An 18,446-nucleotide genomic window follows, 5' to 3' on the forward strand; every position below is an offset into this window, starting at 1 on the left:
TAGCCTTTCTCTTGGAACTGAATTCCATAATAGGAAGTAAATATTCTTATTTATCTGTAAGATAAAATATAATCCCCTGTTATAAAGACTCATTGTATTCACTTTATACTCTACTTACTTTCAAAAATTCATGTTAATTCCTTAAGATAGGAATGAAATATTCCTTTTTTTAACTTCTATCCTAAAATACTCAGTTTAACATTAACTGTATTATGGGAAATCTTTAATGCATTAAGCTTTCATGTAGGCTTATTAACTTGATGAAGTTGTGGTATCAATATTGTAAAATCATACTACCTAAGAAATGGAAGATGGTTTTAGAATCATTCACCCTCTTAAGAACAAGGAAGGTGTCAATCATTTCTGCATTCCTAATTTATAAGATAGTGTGGCATTTATTTCTTAACCTAATATATGTTTGTTAAAGTAATATATAAGTTAACATGTAAAATCTATGCCTCTCAATTTAAAGCACAAACTCCTAAGGATTTAATGGTGATATAGTTCGAAATAACTGGCTAATTACAAAAGTATGACTAAGAACTGTAGATTCCTTAAATCTAGTGTTCTTTTCATGATAGACTACTATCATGCTAGAGTTTTTTTTAGTCAAATGTATAAAAGTAATGACAAAAGTAAAATGAATGATGCACAGTGCACACACACATATACACAGAAACATAGGGTGTTGGGTACTATAAATTTTTTTGAATGTTTTGTTTTGATTGTAAATTTTAAACTGTAGGAATCTATGGTTTTATGTAACAATTGTAATCTAAAAGATTTGTAATTAAGTCCTAAGTGTTTTATATATAAATGTAAATGCTAAAAAATATCACATCCACTTTCTTAATTATAAAACATTTAAGGGATAGACTAATTTTTTCACTTTCTGCAGAACTTATTCCTTTATAGTTCCAGGTTAGAGTTTATCCTGGCTTTGTACTTACATGAGATTTGAAAGGTAGAGGATATACAGAAGCCATCATTGTCAAGCATTAGTTGTTGGCTAGCAGATGGGCAGATATAAAAGTCTTAGTGGCTCCTGGGCAAACTCCTGTTAATTGGCCACCCTGATGCTGTAGGTGGTTCAGGTAATCGCTGGCAGATTTCCATAGACTCTTGACATTCACAGCAGCTTTCTAATGTCCATTTTGAGAATCCTTGTCTTTGCATCTTCAGGCTAAGATCATCAGCATTAACTTTCTTGGCCTTTATTCCTGTAGCCCATTCAACTGTTATGTAGCTTCTGGTTCCTGAATTAAAACCCTTCCTACCTGGAAAACCTAGACTAACTTCTGTTTTCATTAGTGAACCTAATTGGTAGATTGGCAGACTGTGTTCCAAATATGAGGGAAAAAGGGATTCTGTGACCCGGGGGAGATATTAGAGAAGAGTGCTGATTTTGCCAGGTTGGGTCATTCTACTGTATCCTTTCTCTGCTCTTGCTTTTGGGCTAAGAAACCATTGACTAAGAAATTCACAACTGAACTGTTGAATCTTAGTCATCTTTAACTTCAGCTGACTTCACTCTTTCATTATCTCCTGTTCATGTCCTGGCAAAATCCCCATAATAGTTTTCTAAACCTTTTCTGTTATCTTCAGGATTCTAATCCTATTGCTTTTCATGATTAATAGTTGATATTATCTAAGTTTATTCCAGAGAAAAGGTTAGTGTGAAAATTTTGTTAACAGGGTATCATGTGTGATTGCAAGGTTCACTAGGTTTTACCAGTGTTAGAAGGGTAAGTTGAGAAGGTAACAAGCAGTTTCTTCCTCTGAGACTATAAGGAAATATGAGGGGTCAGATGTGGAGACTTAGTAGAATAATATCACCAAGCTGTTCTTAATCTAAAAGAAGATGGAATAAAAATAGCAGTTTTTTCTGACTTCTAGGATTTTTGTAATAAATGAATCATTATTATTTGTCTATTTTAATTGCTTATCTCAAGTTAGATCAATAAAAAAGGGTTGGAGACATGATGATAAAATGAAAATTTAGGTGAATCAATACTAGGAATGATCTAGAAGATGATGAATGAAAAATGATTTTTAAGAGCCAGCACTTAATGTTAGTTAGAAAGTATTCAACTCTTGAGCCAAATCAGTTTGGCTTCATTACATTTTCAGGTAACTTTCATATCAGCATGTTAGGTATAGAGAAGATGGAAGGAAATATTTTTCTAAGCTGCTGAATAATAGTTGGTGGGTAGTGGAAGTGTATGTAGCAAACCAAGCAAGGAAATTAGAATAAATGCTAGTTTATAGCAGTGGAATATCATATTATCTAATTTTCAAGCATAAGCATATTCCAGATATAGTGTTGCAGGCACTTGATAACCACAACAAAGTACTTATTTGAACTGAATATAATGAATACTACTAAAACCATTGTTACGCTATGCCTTTAAAATGAAATTTTAAAAAGGCAAAAGGACTACTTAGTTATCCATCAACCTGCCAGCAAATCAATGAAATGTAAAATTGATAAACTTTTGCTCTTCTCATTGTTCTTTTCCTTTGGTTACTTAGGAAAAGAAGCCCATCTGTGTCCAGAGATCAGAATAGAAGATACGACCAAAGAGAAGAAAGAGAGGAATATTCACAGTATGCTACTTCGGATACCGCAATGCCTAGATCTCCATCAGATTATGCTGATAGGCGATCTCAACATGAACCTCAGTTTTATGAAGACTCTGATCATTTAAGTTATAGGGACTCCAACAGGAGAAGTCATAGGCATTCCAAAGAATATATTGTAGATGATGAGGATGTGGAAAGCAGAGATGAATACGAAAGGCAAAGGAGAGAGGAAGAGTACCAGTCACGCTACCGAAGTGATCCGAATTTGGCCCGTTATCCAGTAAAGCCACAACCCTATGAAGAACAAATGCGGATCCATGCTGAAGTGTCCCGAGCACGGCATGAGAGAAGGCATAGTGATGTTTCTTTGGCAAATGCTGATCTGGAAGATTCCAGGATTTCTATGCTAAGGATGGATCGACCATCAAGGCAAAGATCTATATCAGAACGTAGAGCTGCCATGGAAAATCAGCGATCTTATTCAATGGAAAGAACTCGAGAGGCTCAGGGACCAAGTTCTTATGCACAAAGGACCACAAACCATAGTCCTCCTACCCCCAGGAGGAGTCCACTACCCATAGATAGACCAGACTTGAGGCGTACTGACTCACTACGGAAACAGCACCACTTAGATCCTAGCTCTGCTGTAAGAAAAACAAAACGGGAAAAAATGGAAACAATGTTAAGGAATGATTCTCTCAGTTCAGACCAGTCAGAGTCAGTGAGACCTCCACCACCAAAGCCTCATAAATCAAAGAAAGGCGGTAAAATGCGCCAGGTTTCGTTGAGCAGTTCAGAGGAGGAATTGGCTTCCACGCCTGAATATACAAGTTGTGATGATGTTGAGATTGAAAGTGAGAGTGTAAGTGAAAAAGGTAAGCTTTCTAATCATACATTTTGCTGTAATTGATTAGATAAGCGTTTTTTTAAATAGATTGCATTTCTGAGTGAAAATTTAATAGGTATTACTAGTAGCTTTATTTTAAAAGTCTTTTAATGGCATCGAACGTGTGAAGAAAATTTCGTGTTATAAAAAGTATCTTCTGTTGTTCATGTATAAGAACGACAGAATGATGTTCTATTGATTTTTTAAAATTGCCTTCTTGCTTTGTTTCTGAAAGTTTTCTTGTATCATTTGACAGCATATTTCAAAAATATCCATTAACTGTAGTTTTAAAAATAACGTTTATTTTTGTCTCCTTATAAAAGTAACAATATATTCACTATAAAACATCTGAAAAAGTCCTCAAAGCATAAAGAATGAAATGCAAGTTATCCATATTTCTTTCCCCCAGATATAACCATTGTTAACCTTTTATTGTATTTTCTTTCTTTTTTTCCTATGCATGTATGGTTTTTATAGATTTATAAAATTGATATCATGCTATATATAATTTTGTATACTGATGCTTTCAATTGTTATCACATCATAAGTGATTTTTTTCAAGCCATTAGATGTTCTTTAGTAATACGTTTTAAATAGCTGCACTAATATTCTATCATAAGATTATACCACAAACTAAATATTTCTTTATTTGGGGCATTGCCGTGGCTTCCATTTGCCAATGTAAAAATTATAATGGTTATCTTTATACATACTTTTTGCCTACATCTCTTGAGTATTTCAAAAATATATATTTGTACTTTGGATTATTTTAAGCTTTAATTCAGATTACCAAATTGCTTTCCAAAAAAGATTGTAACATGCTTTACTCTTGTCAGATGTACTTGAGTTTTCAGTCTCAATTCACCAAATCTTTGCCAATTGAATAGCCACAAAAATGCTCTCTTTGTCATTTTAATTTGAATTTTATTGTAAAGTTGAATGTTTTATATGTTTATCTGCATTTGATATCTTCTGTGAATTATCTGTTCATTCCTTTAATTCCTTCTGCCCATCTTTCTCTGGGTATTAGTTTTTCTATTATTGATTTATAAGCACTTTTTATATAGTTAGGATTTTACCCCATTTAACTATTATTTGCCAAATACATTTCTCATTTTAATGTTTATCTAGTATTTTAATTTGTTTATTTGAAACTTGAATTTAATGTATCTAAACCTTTGTATTTGGTGATTTTTTTCCATTATTTTCATCTTTAAAAGCTCTTTATTCACTTCCAAATCAATTAAGTATTTAACTGTATATTATCTCATTTTTAAATTATTTTTAACCATTAACTTTTTTAACATTCTGGAATTTATTTTGGTGTATGACAAAAATATACCAGATGGATGAGTATCATACCAACCTCCTACCCCCAATTTCCTTATACTATTTGATCAATAGTCCATTTTTTGTTTATCGAGTCAATAGGAATCACTAAGGGAATTCAAGAAAGGAGCTAGGTATGAAATGATTATGGAATCATTTTACACTGTACCAGAATAATTAGTTAGAACACATTAATTGTTTCCATTCTGAATTAAAAATAAAAAATGTGATATAAAAATAACTAACAAGAAATGAGGGGCCCACAGGAAGAGCCATAAAATTTTACTGAGTAACATAAGGAAGATGTGAGTAGCGGTTCATTTCATGTTCCTAATTAGGAAGGCTAAGTAGTGTAAAGATGCAAGCTCTTTGCAGATAATCTCTTGGAGTTAATAACATTCTAGACATAATACCAGTTGGACCCTTGAAGTATTTTATTTCTAAAGTTAATCTGGAAGAAACAACACTTGTAAGAATAATTAAGAGTAGTGAGGGAGAACTCACTTGACCAGATAGTATAAAATGACAATAATTGAAAATGTGATACTGATAGAAAATTTGGACATATCGGTGAAATTCTAATATAATATATTAAAACTAATAAATGATAAAATATAAAATGCACAACAATCCAAGGGGGGAGAGATAAACTATTCAACAAATAGGGTTGGAGAAATGCATATGAAGTTTTAAAAAATCACATTAGGGATATTTCATATTTGTTGCATTCAAATGATAAATACTAAGAAAAACTTGCTTATTAAAATATAGTTATCTATAAAGAGCAACTATCAATCTTAATTAATTTTTTTATGGAGTATATAGAGATTTTATTTTCCCTAAGCTGTAGTACTTCCTTAAGTATATTTAATAATCTTTAGTTTGGTCATTTTTCACATTTGCCAGAGTATATCATGATACTAAAAAATAAGAAAAAGGATAGTTTTGTTATCTTTGGTGGTTTGGTTTAGATTCTATCTGGTAGGTATTTCTGTTATCCTTTGCTAAAGTAATGCCTTCACTTGTACCACATAAAAATGTAAAAAACTCAGAAATGTATCAATTCAGTGCTTGAAAGCTTTTTTATATGTGATATCTTTATTTTAGTATTCCGAAGTATCCACTTATAAAAATCTCATATAAGTAAAAAGGTATATATGAGTTAAATTAAAATCCTATTTGAAACAAATTAGCAAAACTAAAACATTTATCAAATATAGAAAAAAATGGCTTTCACATTTTTTTTATTCCAAAACTTGAACTTCTAATAGACGCTCTTGAAGATAGGCCTCTTTCTCATTTATTTAATCATTTGTTTCACAGAGGACAGTTTCTGCCAACATGTATTTGGCAGAAAACTACACTTTAATTTGAATTTGGAAGAATAAACTTGAATGAAGTAATCTTTTTTCTGTTTGATATTTCCCCCAATAATTGAATTCAGTGAGGATAAATTGTAGCTGTTGAGACACTGGGATATTATGGGAAAGAGATTGAGTTATGTCTTGACTTTTCATCATTAAAGTAGCATTTTTTTATTATTTGTGGAAAATTGGCAATTTGATTTGGGAATAAATTACCTTTAGAAGTATCTAACATTGTGATTCATCTTTGATAGTTAACTAATGTTAGAAAATTCTTCCTAATAGTTAAAGAAATTTTGTTAGTGAATTTTAAACATGTTTTTCTGTATTTTTATATGAAGAGACATCATTCTGAGAACAAACCAACTTTTAAAAAATAATCATCACTTTGCTTTATTATCCCTACACTAAATAACTCCAAAGAATGTGTTTTACAACTCAGATATCTTTCTCCTTGTCTTTACTTTTCTGTTTTTTTCAATTTTGTGCATAATCTTTCAAAAATATGCAAGGCAAATTTGCATCAAGTTATCTAATTTTAAAATGTTAACCAACACTTTATAAATAGCACCAGGGAGCATTATCATTGCAGAATAATTTTTTTTCGAGGTCCTAGTACATCATAGCTTCTACTACGTAGAAGAATCTTTCCTGGTCTATAAATAATAAAATTCCTTGGAAATTGGTAGCAAGTTTATAATTTACTCTACCTAATTTTTTTTTCTCTGCTGTCCTTTTGGATATTCTGTTTCTTTTCTTCTTCTATCTTTAGGCTTATTGGTGTGTTAGTGACTTTGGCTCGTCTCTTACTTGTCACTTTGGATGGATTTCATTATTTTAAATATACAGAGTTTCACTCAAATTTATAATAGATGTCATTTCATTCAGTATGTTCTGTTAAATGATGCTGCTAATTACAATGGCTGGGCCATTGTTTGTGTAACAAAAACAGAGAGGTTTCATGGGAAGAGTATCAGTTTTGGAGTAAAAGAGGATGATCAAACCCTGGTTCTGTCCTTCACTATGTGATTTTGTTCTACCTTTTTAACCACTCTAGGTCTGTTTCTTTACCTATAAATCTGTAAATCAGGATAATAGTATCTTTATTGTTCAGTCATTGTAAGGATCAAATGAGACTGTGTATACACAATACTCATCATACAGTATTCAAATCATTTTTGGATTACTTAATGTTCTGTGATAGTTAAGACTTCTATAGGACAACTCTCAAGAGCTTTGAATGAAAGTATAATTGTGGTCATACGGATGTGGTCATTTGTGTTGGTTTCACCTCTTCCAAGATCTGTCCTAAATTGAATGAAGCTTGTTTTCAGGGTAGAAAGAATATGCTTAACTTGTTGAGATGTAATTTTGAGATGTAATTCAGTGTCTCACTGAATACTGAACACCTATTTACTCATTTTTCTGCCAAGAACTCTTTCAGTGCCTATAATTTGCAAGGTGTTGGATTGGATCCAGTGGAAAATGTAGAAATGATTTACACATTTTTTCTATTCTGGAAATTGAAAATCTAAAATAACTAGCAATATAAGGCAATTGTACTAAACAGGTACCATAGGACTTCAGAGGAAAGAAGCATTAGTTGTATTTACTGATTTTTGCACACTCTGTATGTCTTGTAACACTTTTCTTTTACTCAGTGTGATATAGTTTGCTTTTTATAACACTAAATTGATCGCTTTCCCATACTTTCTGTTTGGTTAGGAAATTGCAAATTGATTTTTTTTCTTTTTAGTTTTTTGTGTGTTTGTTTGTTTTTTGCCTTTGGGCTATAGAAGGAGGTAAGTCTTAGATTGCTAATGTCATAGTATTTCTGAATTTAAATATTTTGAATATTCTTCTCAAAGTTTAAAATATACTTTTTCATAGCCTTAAAAAGTAATATTGGATTTGTAATTTGATCTATTATTTTCTTATTGAGTAGTCTATAGCAGGTTTCTCAACCTCAGCACTGTTAACATTTGAGGCTGGATAATTGTTGTGTTGCACTATCTCATGCTTTGTAAGGTATTTAACAGCATCCCTGGCCTCTACCTACTAGATGCCAGTAGCACCCCTAATCACAGTTGTGACAGCCAAAAATATCCCCAGACATTACAAAATATCTCTTGTGGGGCAAAGTTCACCATCTCCAACTCTCGTCCTCATCCTTATCCACTTCATTGGGTCTCCTCCCCACTTCACTTTCAGAACCAATTGAGAGGATCATAACCATCATTTTTTTAAAAAGAGTAGACTAGAATAGAGTAGAAAATATCAAAGTCAAGTTCACAGAGTAAGGGTAATTGTGTTTGGTAAATTTTTGTTTTGTTATAATGTAAAATATATATTTCTTTCTGTAGATTATGGCCAAAAATGTTTTAAAGTTACTCACTTGATGCTCGTGTTTCACGTTTAGACCCAGAGAAAGGTCTAGAAATTGGTTTCAGTGGCGAATTAATATCTTGTATAATAGATTCTGAACTTTTCATTAGATATATTTTAATCTTAATATTATAATCCAGTGAAATTTTTCACTTTAATTAAATAGCCATGTTGTCAACCATTTGCCCAACTGCACAAAAGATGCCCCATTTGATCTTCTTTAAGTTGAGGTCTGTTGTGGAGAGTTTTAGTTTCTTCTGTGTCTCATGGCCTAATCTGACTATTTTTACCTGGTAGTTGCAGGTCTTTTTTTGTTTCTGTATAAAATTTTGTGTAAAAAGTGGCCTAGCAAATGTAAGAATACATGTGTTTAGTTTTCTAGCTATAAATTATGAAATGTTTGAATCAATTCTTACAGTTTTGAAATTAGCACAACACACTTTTACTTACTTTGTAAGATGAGAGGGTGAATGGAAATGGCGGTGGATTAATTTGGAGAGAAGACCTAGCATAGGAGGAAGGAAAAATAGACTACACCTTTCAGATAGAAGCATTATCCTTTAAGCTTTTAAAACAAACCCAAAAGATGTCGGCTTTGTATTTGTCTGAGTTTAGATGTTGTAAGTATCATTAGTGAAATTTACTGACTTACATAATCTCATAATTTTTTATAATTTTTAAGTAATGAATTTACTATATGTTTGTAAAGAAGATAGGCTATTGAAGACAATATACATTAGCAGTGTGAGGAAAATATTAAGTTATGGTACTTAAGACCAATTAAACATCTAAGGAATTCTAAACCAATTGGACTCAAAAATTTTTAGGACAAATTCTAATAATAAGAATATGTTAAAAATTCTTAGATAGCTAGATAACAATTTTTTTTTTTTAATTTGAGACAGGGTCTCACTCTGTTATCCAGGCTGGAGTGCAGTGGCTAATCATAGCTCACTGCAGTCTTGACCTCTTGGGCTCAAGAAATCCTTCTGTCTCAGCTCCCCAAGTAGCTGGGACCACAGGCTTGCACCACCGAGCCCAGCTAATTTTTTTATTTTTATTAGAGATGAGGTCTTACTATGTTGCGCAGGCTGGTCTTGAACACCTGGGCTCCAGCAATCCTCCTGCCTCAGCCTCCCAAAGTGCTGGGATTACAGTTGTGAGCCACTACTCCTGACTTGTAGTAAAATTTACTAAGACTTTCACAAGTAAAAGTTTTTAAAAGTCAAAGATTGATTATTCTCTTATGTATTCACTCCACCTATCGGTAAAATAATCTTATGCTAAATAATTATTCCAATTTTAATGTGAGTCTTAGGACTTTACCCTTGAATAAAAAGGACTCAATCACATTGATGTTACATGGATATAATAAATTCCTTTGTTGCTATATTAGGCATCATTATAACTCCTGACCTCAGGTAATTGGCCTGCCTTGGCCTCCTAAAGTGCTGGGATTATAGCCATGAGCCACTGCACCTGGCCCAAATTTTAATTGAAAGTGAAGGCTGTTATGTTGGATTGGAATTCAGTAGAGGATGCCTAGATTTTAATATTTAGTAAAGCTTTAAACATTTGATGATTAAATTTGTTCAGTGGATAGAAAAATGTATACTTTTGTGGAGGATATATTATTATTATATTATTATTATTAATTGATGAGAGACATAAAAGAGCAAATGTCCTAATGGTATTACAAATGGTGTATAGGGCATTTATAATTGACCTGAAAAAGCATTGAAATAGCAGATAAGTTGGGTTTAAGACTAATTCAATATTTCAAGAGGTATAGAGTAGATTCATTCATTCATTCATTTATTCATTATTTCTTTCAGCTAAAATATATCAAATGTCAATAATATGTAATACTAGAATATGAAACATGAAATAAGATAGCATTTTTTCTTGCTCTAGAATTCCAGCTTTGGGGTACAGGAGTAAAATCTTGGACTGTAAATTTAACTGCATATATGGTAGTTGATTCATCCTAGAAAATTGTATCTGGGGTAGGCTTTTATTTTTGTTAGCCTGTGCTAGAAATATTACACAAGTGAAAGGATTTTAGAGTTAGTTTAGCAGCAAAACAACTTGACTTCTTATTTAAGCCTCAACCCTTTGGGTATACAATGTACTTTTACTGCATGTGGGAGATTATCCATTTATTAGGAAGTCTCACTTGAGAAAATGATCAAATAATGCAGTTTAGATCAGGGATAGATAAACTATGGTTTGTGGGCACAATTCAGCCCATCACTTTTCTGTATATCTCTTGTTTTTGAACTTGGAATGTTTTTTACATTTTCGAATGGTTAAAAAAATATTTCGTGATATGAAAATCACATGAAATTTAAATTTTAGTTTATGTAAACTAAATTTTATTTAAACACAGCCAACCCAGTCATTTATGTATTGCCTATCGGTTCTTTCATTGATACTTTTTTTATGACAGAGTTGAATAGTTGAGACAGATTACATGTTGTGCTCTCATTGCTTTGCAGTGCTGCTCAGCAACTACAAATTACAGTGACTTGTTTGTAACTCCACAGTGTTTTGAGTAGCATGCACACAGCCATGCTGTGGCATTTCATTAATTTTTTATTAACTGTGCGCACATTATGTCATGTCAAGAAAGGATAAGGAAAGTGGACTTTGAATGTTACAGCTTTAAGGCACCATGGAATGTGGATCACATGTTACCAGATTAAACACCCATCACAGTATTATCAACTCACAGGAAAGCAAAGTCCAGAAAAATTTGAAAATTTAAGTCACCAGATTTGGTGACTTTTCTTAATGAACTTAACCCAAAATTGTGAGACAAAAAAATAACTATTTTAAGAGAAACTTATACTGTGGTAAAGTTATTTCAACAATTAATGTTTGAATCTTAGCTAATGTCAAGCTGTTTTATATACTTTACGTGGTGTCAAAAGTTAAAACAAAATAGCAAGATCTCTGTCCCTGCAGAATTTTGCAGTAGAAATATCTTCTAAGGTCAAAGTACAGTTCCAGCAATGTTTCTCAAACTTCAATGTGAATACAAAGAAACCTCCGTATTTCAAAATTTGTTTAATTGTGCAGTTGAGGACCTTCAACTAGAAATGACTAATCTGCAGTATAATAACATGCTAAGCTTTTAGTAAAAGAATCTAGTAAAAACCTAGAAATGTATTAAAAGGGATAAATATGCGTAATTAGATTATATGTTTATCAATCGATATCAGTGTTTGGCAGTACCTATCTGTATGAAAAGAAAATTTTTGAAGATCAAATACCTCTTATTACAGATCAGTGGTAGCAGATGAAATTTCAATGATAGGAAACACTAACATTGAACCCTAATTAAGTGAAATGTTATCCCCAAAATGTATAGGTCTATATTTCAAAAATTATAGTCAATTATTATTTTATATTTTAAGTTTCATCATTAAAAATTGTGGAAGTTTGTCTTCATTGTTGTTACTTAAGACGTACATAATAGCTTCAGTTTTGCTCTTTTGCTTCTAAAATATTTGCTATCTGGCTCTTTAGAGAAAAAGTTTGCCAATCCCTGGATTACAGTACAGTATGTATTGTTCATTTTTGATAAAGTTATCTTGAGATCAGTTGATATTTTCTAACAATGAGAAAATAATCATTAATACTTTTTTAACTTTGAAAAACTAAAAAAATTGTTTTAAAAATTAAATATTGTTATAATTATGCCTTTTTCTGCTGTACATTTATTTTCTTCAGAATTTAAATTACTTTGCTTCACTTTTTAAGCAATATAATTTATTATAGGAAATAAAATTATGTGTACTTACTGAGTTCTTATTTTCCTGTAATTCCTTGACAAGGTTTTTTTTTTTTTTTCATTTTTGAACATATTTTTAATAGCTGCTTTAAAATCTTTGTCTGCTAAATCCAACCTCTGTTCCACTGAGAGTCCGTATCTTAGCTCAGGCTACTATACCAAATTACCATAGACTGGATAGCTTAAAAAGCAGATGTTTATTTTTTACAGTTCTGGAGGTTGGGAAGTTTGAGATTAAGGTGCTGGCAGATTCAATGTCTAGTGGGGGCCCTCTTTCCAAGTTGCAAATAGCTCTTTTTGCTGTATCCTTACATGATGTGGGAGAGATAATCTCTCTTGTGTTTCTTCTTATAAAGGTACTAATTCCATCATGAAGACTCCACTCTCATGACTTCCCAAAAGCTTCACCTCAAAAACTATTATATTGGGGATTAAGGCTTCAATACATGAATTTGGCAGGAGGGGCATGCAGACATTTAGTCCGTAGCAGTCAGTTTCTTTGAATGATTTTTTTCCTAGTTATGAGTAATGTTTCCCTATTTCTTTGAATGTCTTATAATTTTTGGTTGAAAATTGGGCATTTTAAGTGATGATCATGTAATAACTCTGGATTCTTACAGATTTTCCTGAGGATTATGTTTTCTTTTTTCTTTTCCTTTTTATAGTAACTTTCTTGGACTTAAAATGTAGAATTTGTCTCCCTGTGGTATGTGTCCCTCTGAAGTCTCTACTCTTTGGGTCATGATCCAAATTGTTAGCCAAAGATCTGGGTAGAAGTTGTGCTCAAACATCTTGAATTTGAAAGCCTCCACCTTATGCCATTTAATGTTTGTGTGGTATACAGACACATTTAAAGTTCAGCCAGTTCTCAAGTAACCCTTGGGTTTTACTTTCTACCGTGCTCTCTCAGGATCTCCCCTGAGTCTAAGAAGTGGTATAATTTCTTAGCCTGATATATGTGGAGAGTGTATTTAGCTTTTCTGAGGGTCTCTTATTTCCATGGTCTTCCTGTCAAATTTCTGACTGGTCTGCTTCACCCTCTGTTGGACCACGCCTTAGGCTAGAAAAATTGCTGGTTTTCTATTTCTTACTGGGTTTGCCTTTTTTAGCTGACAAAACCTTGGGTTTTCAGCTCCATCCCAAATCAAGTTTATGTCTTCTGGTAGCAAAAAAGCTGCTGGTTTTCCCAGCCATCCTCACGCTGATAGATTTATTGATCCTTTCAGTAGACCCGTCCTATGTATGTACTCTGGTAGAAGAAAGTTATGGAAGCGACCCTAGGTAAGAAGGTAACATATGTCTGTTGTTATTATCTGAAGCTCTAGAAGTTTTTCTCAATTTGATATCTGCTTTTGTTTGGTTTCCACAGCCATGCAATTGTTGTGACCAATTTTTCAAGACTTACACTTGATTTTTGTGAAGAGAAATAGTCAACACTTTGTGCCACTACCTAGAAGTACCACCTTTTGCATGATTTTGTGAGTTTGGAATTCAGGCAAGGTTCAACTGTGTAGTTTTTCTTCTTCAAATGATGCTATAGAGGTTAACACTGGTGGAATTTAGCTGGTGGTATGAGCTCATCTAGAGGGTCCAAAATGACTTCTTTTGCACATCTGGCACCTTAGCAGGGATGGTTAGATGGGATTCTGAACCAGTGCACCTACTTTTGGTCTAACATAGCAGTTTCCATATAAGGACTTCTTATATGATGGCTCAGGGCTCACAGAGATATAATTCTGAGACACCACTTATTCTGTCCTAGCTTTGGACTCATGTGGCATCACTCCTACAATATTCTATTTGGTATTAAAAAAAAGTCACAGAAAATACAAGGAGAGGGGTCCACAGAAGGGCGTGGATACTGGGAGACATGGTTTGTTCAAGGACCATCCAAAGAGCCCCGTTACCCAAAGGGCTTTAAAGCATGATACATACATCTTTTTTTCCCCTTATTCCCATAGATATTTTCACAAACCACTTCTCCAGACATCCTTTTCTTCAATCTTGTGAATTTTTTTCCCTTGTTGGCCTATTAATTAGCCAAGCCATTTGCCCTGCCTATGTGTTTGTATATATTCTTACTTCATGGTACCTTCTTTTTCTACACAAAGTGGATGGCCATCTGAAGCCCTGCCCTATTTTCTTCATTGCTTTCTTTCAGGGCCACTCTTGAATAGGGCTGTGGTACACCACCAGTCTACTTTTGGCTTTCATACACATGCTGAGCTATCCCATCAGTGAACCAGGCATGATGTTTGTCCTCCTTTGTCAGGTAGCCATAAGTGGCCCCTCATGTGGCCATAGATGTGAGCTGAGGGAGAGATGCCAATACAATATTAGTAGATGGCATGGAAGTCTGCGTTACCTTCATATGCATTTTACTCATGCCCTCTGGTCCTACTGATGCTCAAATATGGATCACTACATCTGTCTTATAATGAATCATTGGCTTGTCCAACCTTTCAGTTTGCAGACCTAGCAGACCCTAGCTTATGAGGGGCACTTCTAGCTGTTTGGTCATTGATGATTTATGACTAGATCTTTGCCCTCCACCAGGGCTAAGAGCATACCAAGAGGTAGTATATAGGTTTCCACTGCAGACTACATGGCCTTGTTCCAGAACAAGTGTGTACATTGTGATTCTCCTAGTGAGACTTGCCATAAATTGTATATGGCTTCTTTTACCACCATAGATGCTTTTAATACCATACAGTCTGTTATATCATGTGGCCCAAGTGACAGGGTTGGACTTTATCTAAAGCGTCTTCCTACTCTGGGTTCTATTTTGAGCTGGAAGCCTTCTGTAATTCTTGGCAATTGAGTCCAAGCATTGCATAGTGTGGAATATGCTGCCTTCAGAATCCAAAGAGATGACCTACCACGCGTTGTGCTTCCTTCTCATTGGTGGTAGGTACAAGAGGTAATAATTTGTCCTTTGTCTCAGAGGGGATGATCTGACCATTCCCATGACCACTAGGTCTCTAAAAATTTCTCTGGTGTTACAGGCCTCTGAATCTTTGTAGGATTTACCTTCTACCCTCTAAAGAGTATATGACTAAACAAGACTTCAAATATAATTACTACTTCTTTCTCACCATATAGTGGACCAATATGATGTCCTGTGGAATGTCCCTATGTTCTCAGTCTTTTTGGACTGTATTATGATAGAAGGCAGGAGAATTAGCATAACCCTGGAAAGAACTATCAGTATGTCCTTTTGTCCATCCCAGGGGTATGTGAGTAGTTCTGGTCCTTCTTGATAGGAATGGAAAAAAACATATTTACCGGGTTCAGTGTCTGCATATCATGTACTTGGGGCAGTATTAATTATTTAGGGAAGATGCAACATCTGGCATGTTAACCTGAGATGGGGCTACTACTTGATTGAGTTTATAGTAGTCCACTGTCATTTTTCAGGATGTATCAATGCACCTGTTTTTTTAGAGGGCAGACTGTTGAATTAAAAAAAGGAATATAATGTAGGCCATCACCTTTGTGCCCTTATTTTTTATGTAATTTTCACCAGTGGGAGATGGAATTTTCAGAGGCTTAGGCTTGACTTTCCCCATTATGGTAGTTCTTTTTGTTGGTTTTTATTTTTTTTTATTATTATACTTTAAGTTCTAGGGTACATGTGCACAATGTGCAGGTTTGTTACATATGTATACATGTGCCATGTTGGTGTGCTGCACCCATTAACTCGTCATTTACATTAGGTATATCTCCTAATGCTATCCCTCCCCACTCCCCCCACCCCACAACAGGCCCCAGTGTGTGATGTTCCCCATCCTGTCCAAGTGTTCTCATTCTTCATTTCCTACCTATGAGTGAGAACATGCAGGGTTTGGTTTTTTGTCCTTGTGATAGTTTGCTGAGAATGATGGTTTCCAGCTTCATCCATGTCCCTACAAAGGACATGAACTCATCCTTTTTTATGGCTGCATAGTATTCCATGGTGTATATGTGCCACATTTTCTTAATCCAGTCTGTCATCGATGGACATTTGGGTTGGTTCCAAGTCTTTGCTATTCTCAATAGTGCTGCAGTAAACATATGTGTGCATGTGTCTTTACAGCAGCATGATTTATAATCCTTTGGGTATATACCCAGTAATGGGATGGCTGGGTCAAATGGTATTTCTAGTTCTAGATCCCTGAGGAATCGCCACACTATCTTCCACAATGGTTGAACTAGTTTACAGTCCCACCAACAGTGTAAAAGTGTTCCTATTTCTCCACATCCTCTCCAGCACCTGTTGTTTCCTGACTTTTTAATGATTGCCATTCTAACTGGCATGAGATGGTATCTCATTGTGGTTTTGATTTGCATTTCTCTGATGGCCAGTGATGATGAGCATTTTTTCATGTGTCTGTTGGTTGCATAAATGTCTTCTTTTGAAAAGTGTCTTTTCATATCCTTTGCCCACTTGTTGATGGGGTGGTTTTTTTCTTGTAAATTTGTTTGAGTTCTTTGTAGATTCTGGATATTAGCCCTTTGTCATATGGGTAGATTGCGAAAGTTTTCTCCCATTCTGTAGGTTGCCTGTTCACTCTGATGGTAGTTTCTTTTGCTGTGCAGAAGCTCTTTAGTTTAATTAGATCCCATTTGTCAATTTTGGCTTTTGTTGCCATTGCTTTTGGTGTTTTAGACATGAAGTCCTTGCCCATGCCTATGTCCTGAATGGTATTACCTAGGTTTTCTTCTAGGGATTTTCCGGTTTTAGGTCTAACATTTAAGTCTTTAATCCATCTTGAATTAATTTTTGTATAAGGCATAAGGAAGGGATCCAGTTTCAGCTTTCTACCTATGGCTAGCAAGTTTTCCCAGCACCATTTGTTAAATAGGGAATCCTTTCCACATTTCTTGTTTTTGTCAGGTTTATCAAAGATCAGATGGTTGTAGATGTGTGGTATTATTTCTGAGGGCTCTGTTCTGTTCCATTGATCTATATCTCTGTTTTGGTACCAGTACCATGCTGTTTTAGTTACTGTATCCTTGTAGTATAGTTTGAACTCAGGTAGCCATAACCAGCCAAACTAAGCTTCATAAGTGAAGGAGAAATAAAATCCCTTACAGACAAGCAAATGCTGAGAGATTTTGTTTGTTCGTTTGAGATAGAGTCTCACTCTTGTCTCCCAGACTGGAGTGCAATGGCGTGATCTCAGCTCACTACAGTCTCCACCTCCTGGGTTCAAGCGATTCTCCTGCCTCAGCCTCCTGAGTAGCTGGGATTACAAGTGCCCACCACCACGCCCAGCTAATTTTTGTATTTTTAGTAAAGACAGGATTTCACCGTGTTGGCCAGGCCATTATAGTAGTTCTTAATTCCACAGGCCAAGGAACTAATGTAGGGGTTATTCTGAATACCAAGCATGTCTATATGGAGACTGCTATAAATACCACTAAATGGAATCTGTGGAATTATTGAGCCCACCGTGGGCCAGACTTCGGCCAGGACTCAATTTATTACTTATTTTCTATATAACCCCAATTTAAAAGTAGGGTTATGATGATACTGGGATTTTCAATGTCACTGTCAACTAGGTTCATTGTGTCCAATAGTTCTTAAAATGTGTGGGTTATTTCCTTTCCTGTGTTTACTGTTACCTGAGAAAATAGCTGAATTCACTTTCCATGATGTTAGAGTTCTTCCTCCTGGCAACTCATCCTTTCTTTCAGTCACAGGATTCCATGTCTGAAAACTGGTTTAGATCCAGAAACTATGCAAGGAGTTTTGTCTTGTTATTGGGGTGGTTTCCCTTAGCCTCCTGATCATCCATAATTTTTGTTTTGATTATATAGATTGGGCATATCTTCATTAGTTGCCCATCTGTCTTGCCCCCAGGGACGCTGTGCTCAATGATCTTCTCCTTAGCAATGTGTATCCATACTCTGTGGCTACCACTCCTACCTTGACACTCATTATAATAATGGCATACTCACTGTGTATTTAATTGCTAATAGCTGTCACCTGGCCTCTATTTCAGGCTCCTCTTTATCTGATTGTTTTTGGGGAGCCCAGATAAGTAACAACATCTCTTACTGTCAGCCCTATCAGTAAGAGGAAAGCCAACACTGGTATTCTCAATGATGCTGGTGTCTG

The 18,446-nt window shown here is 34.5% G+C and overlaps 1 protein-coding gene across 50 annotated transcripts in view; it reads left to right on the plus strand.

Moving 5' to 3' along the window:
* RIMS2 (regulating synaptic membrane exocytosis 2) overlaps positions 1 to 18,446 on the plus strand; it is a 752,291-nt gene that overhangs the window by 382,687 nt on the left and 351,158 nt on the right. For all 50 annotated transcript variants that reach the window (XM_055348803.2, XM_031014115.3, XM_055348807.2 and 47 more), the window contains one exon: positions 2,533 to 3,458. In XM_055348803.2, the coding sequence (XP_055204778.1) occupies positions 2,533 to 3,458 (926 nt within the window). The remainder of the gene's footprint in view (positions 1 to 2,532; positions 3,459 to 18,446) is intronic.

Source organism: Gorilla gorilla, chromosome 7 (genome assembly GCF_029281585.2).
Source record: "Gorilla gorilla gorilla isolate KB3781 chromosome 7, NHGRI_mGorGor1-v2.1_pri, whole genome shotgun sequence".
In the NCBI taxonomy this organism is placed as follows: domain Eukaryota; kingdom Metazoa; phylum Chordata; class Mammalia; order Primates; family Hominidae; genus Gorilla; species Gorilla gorilla.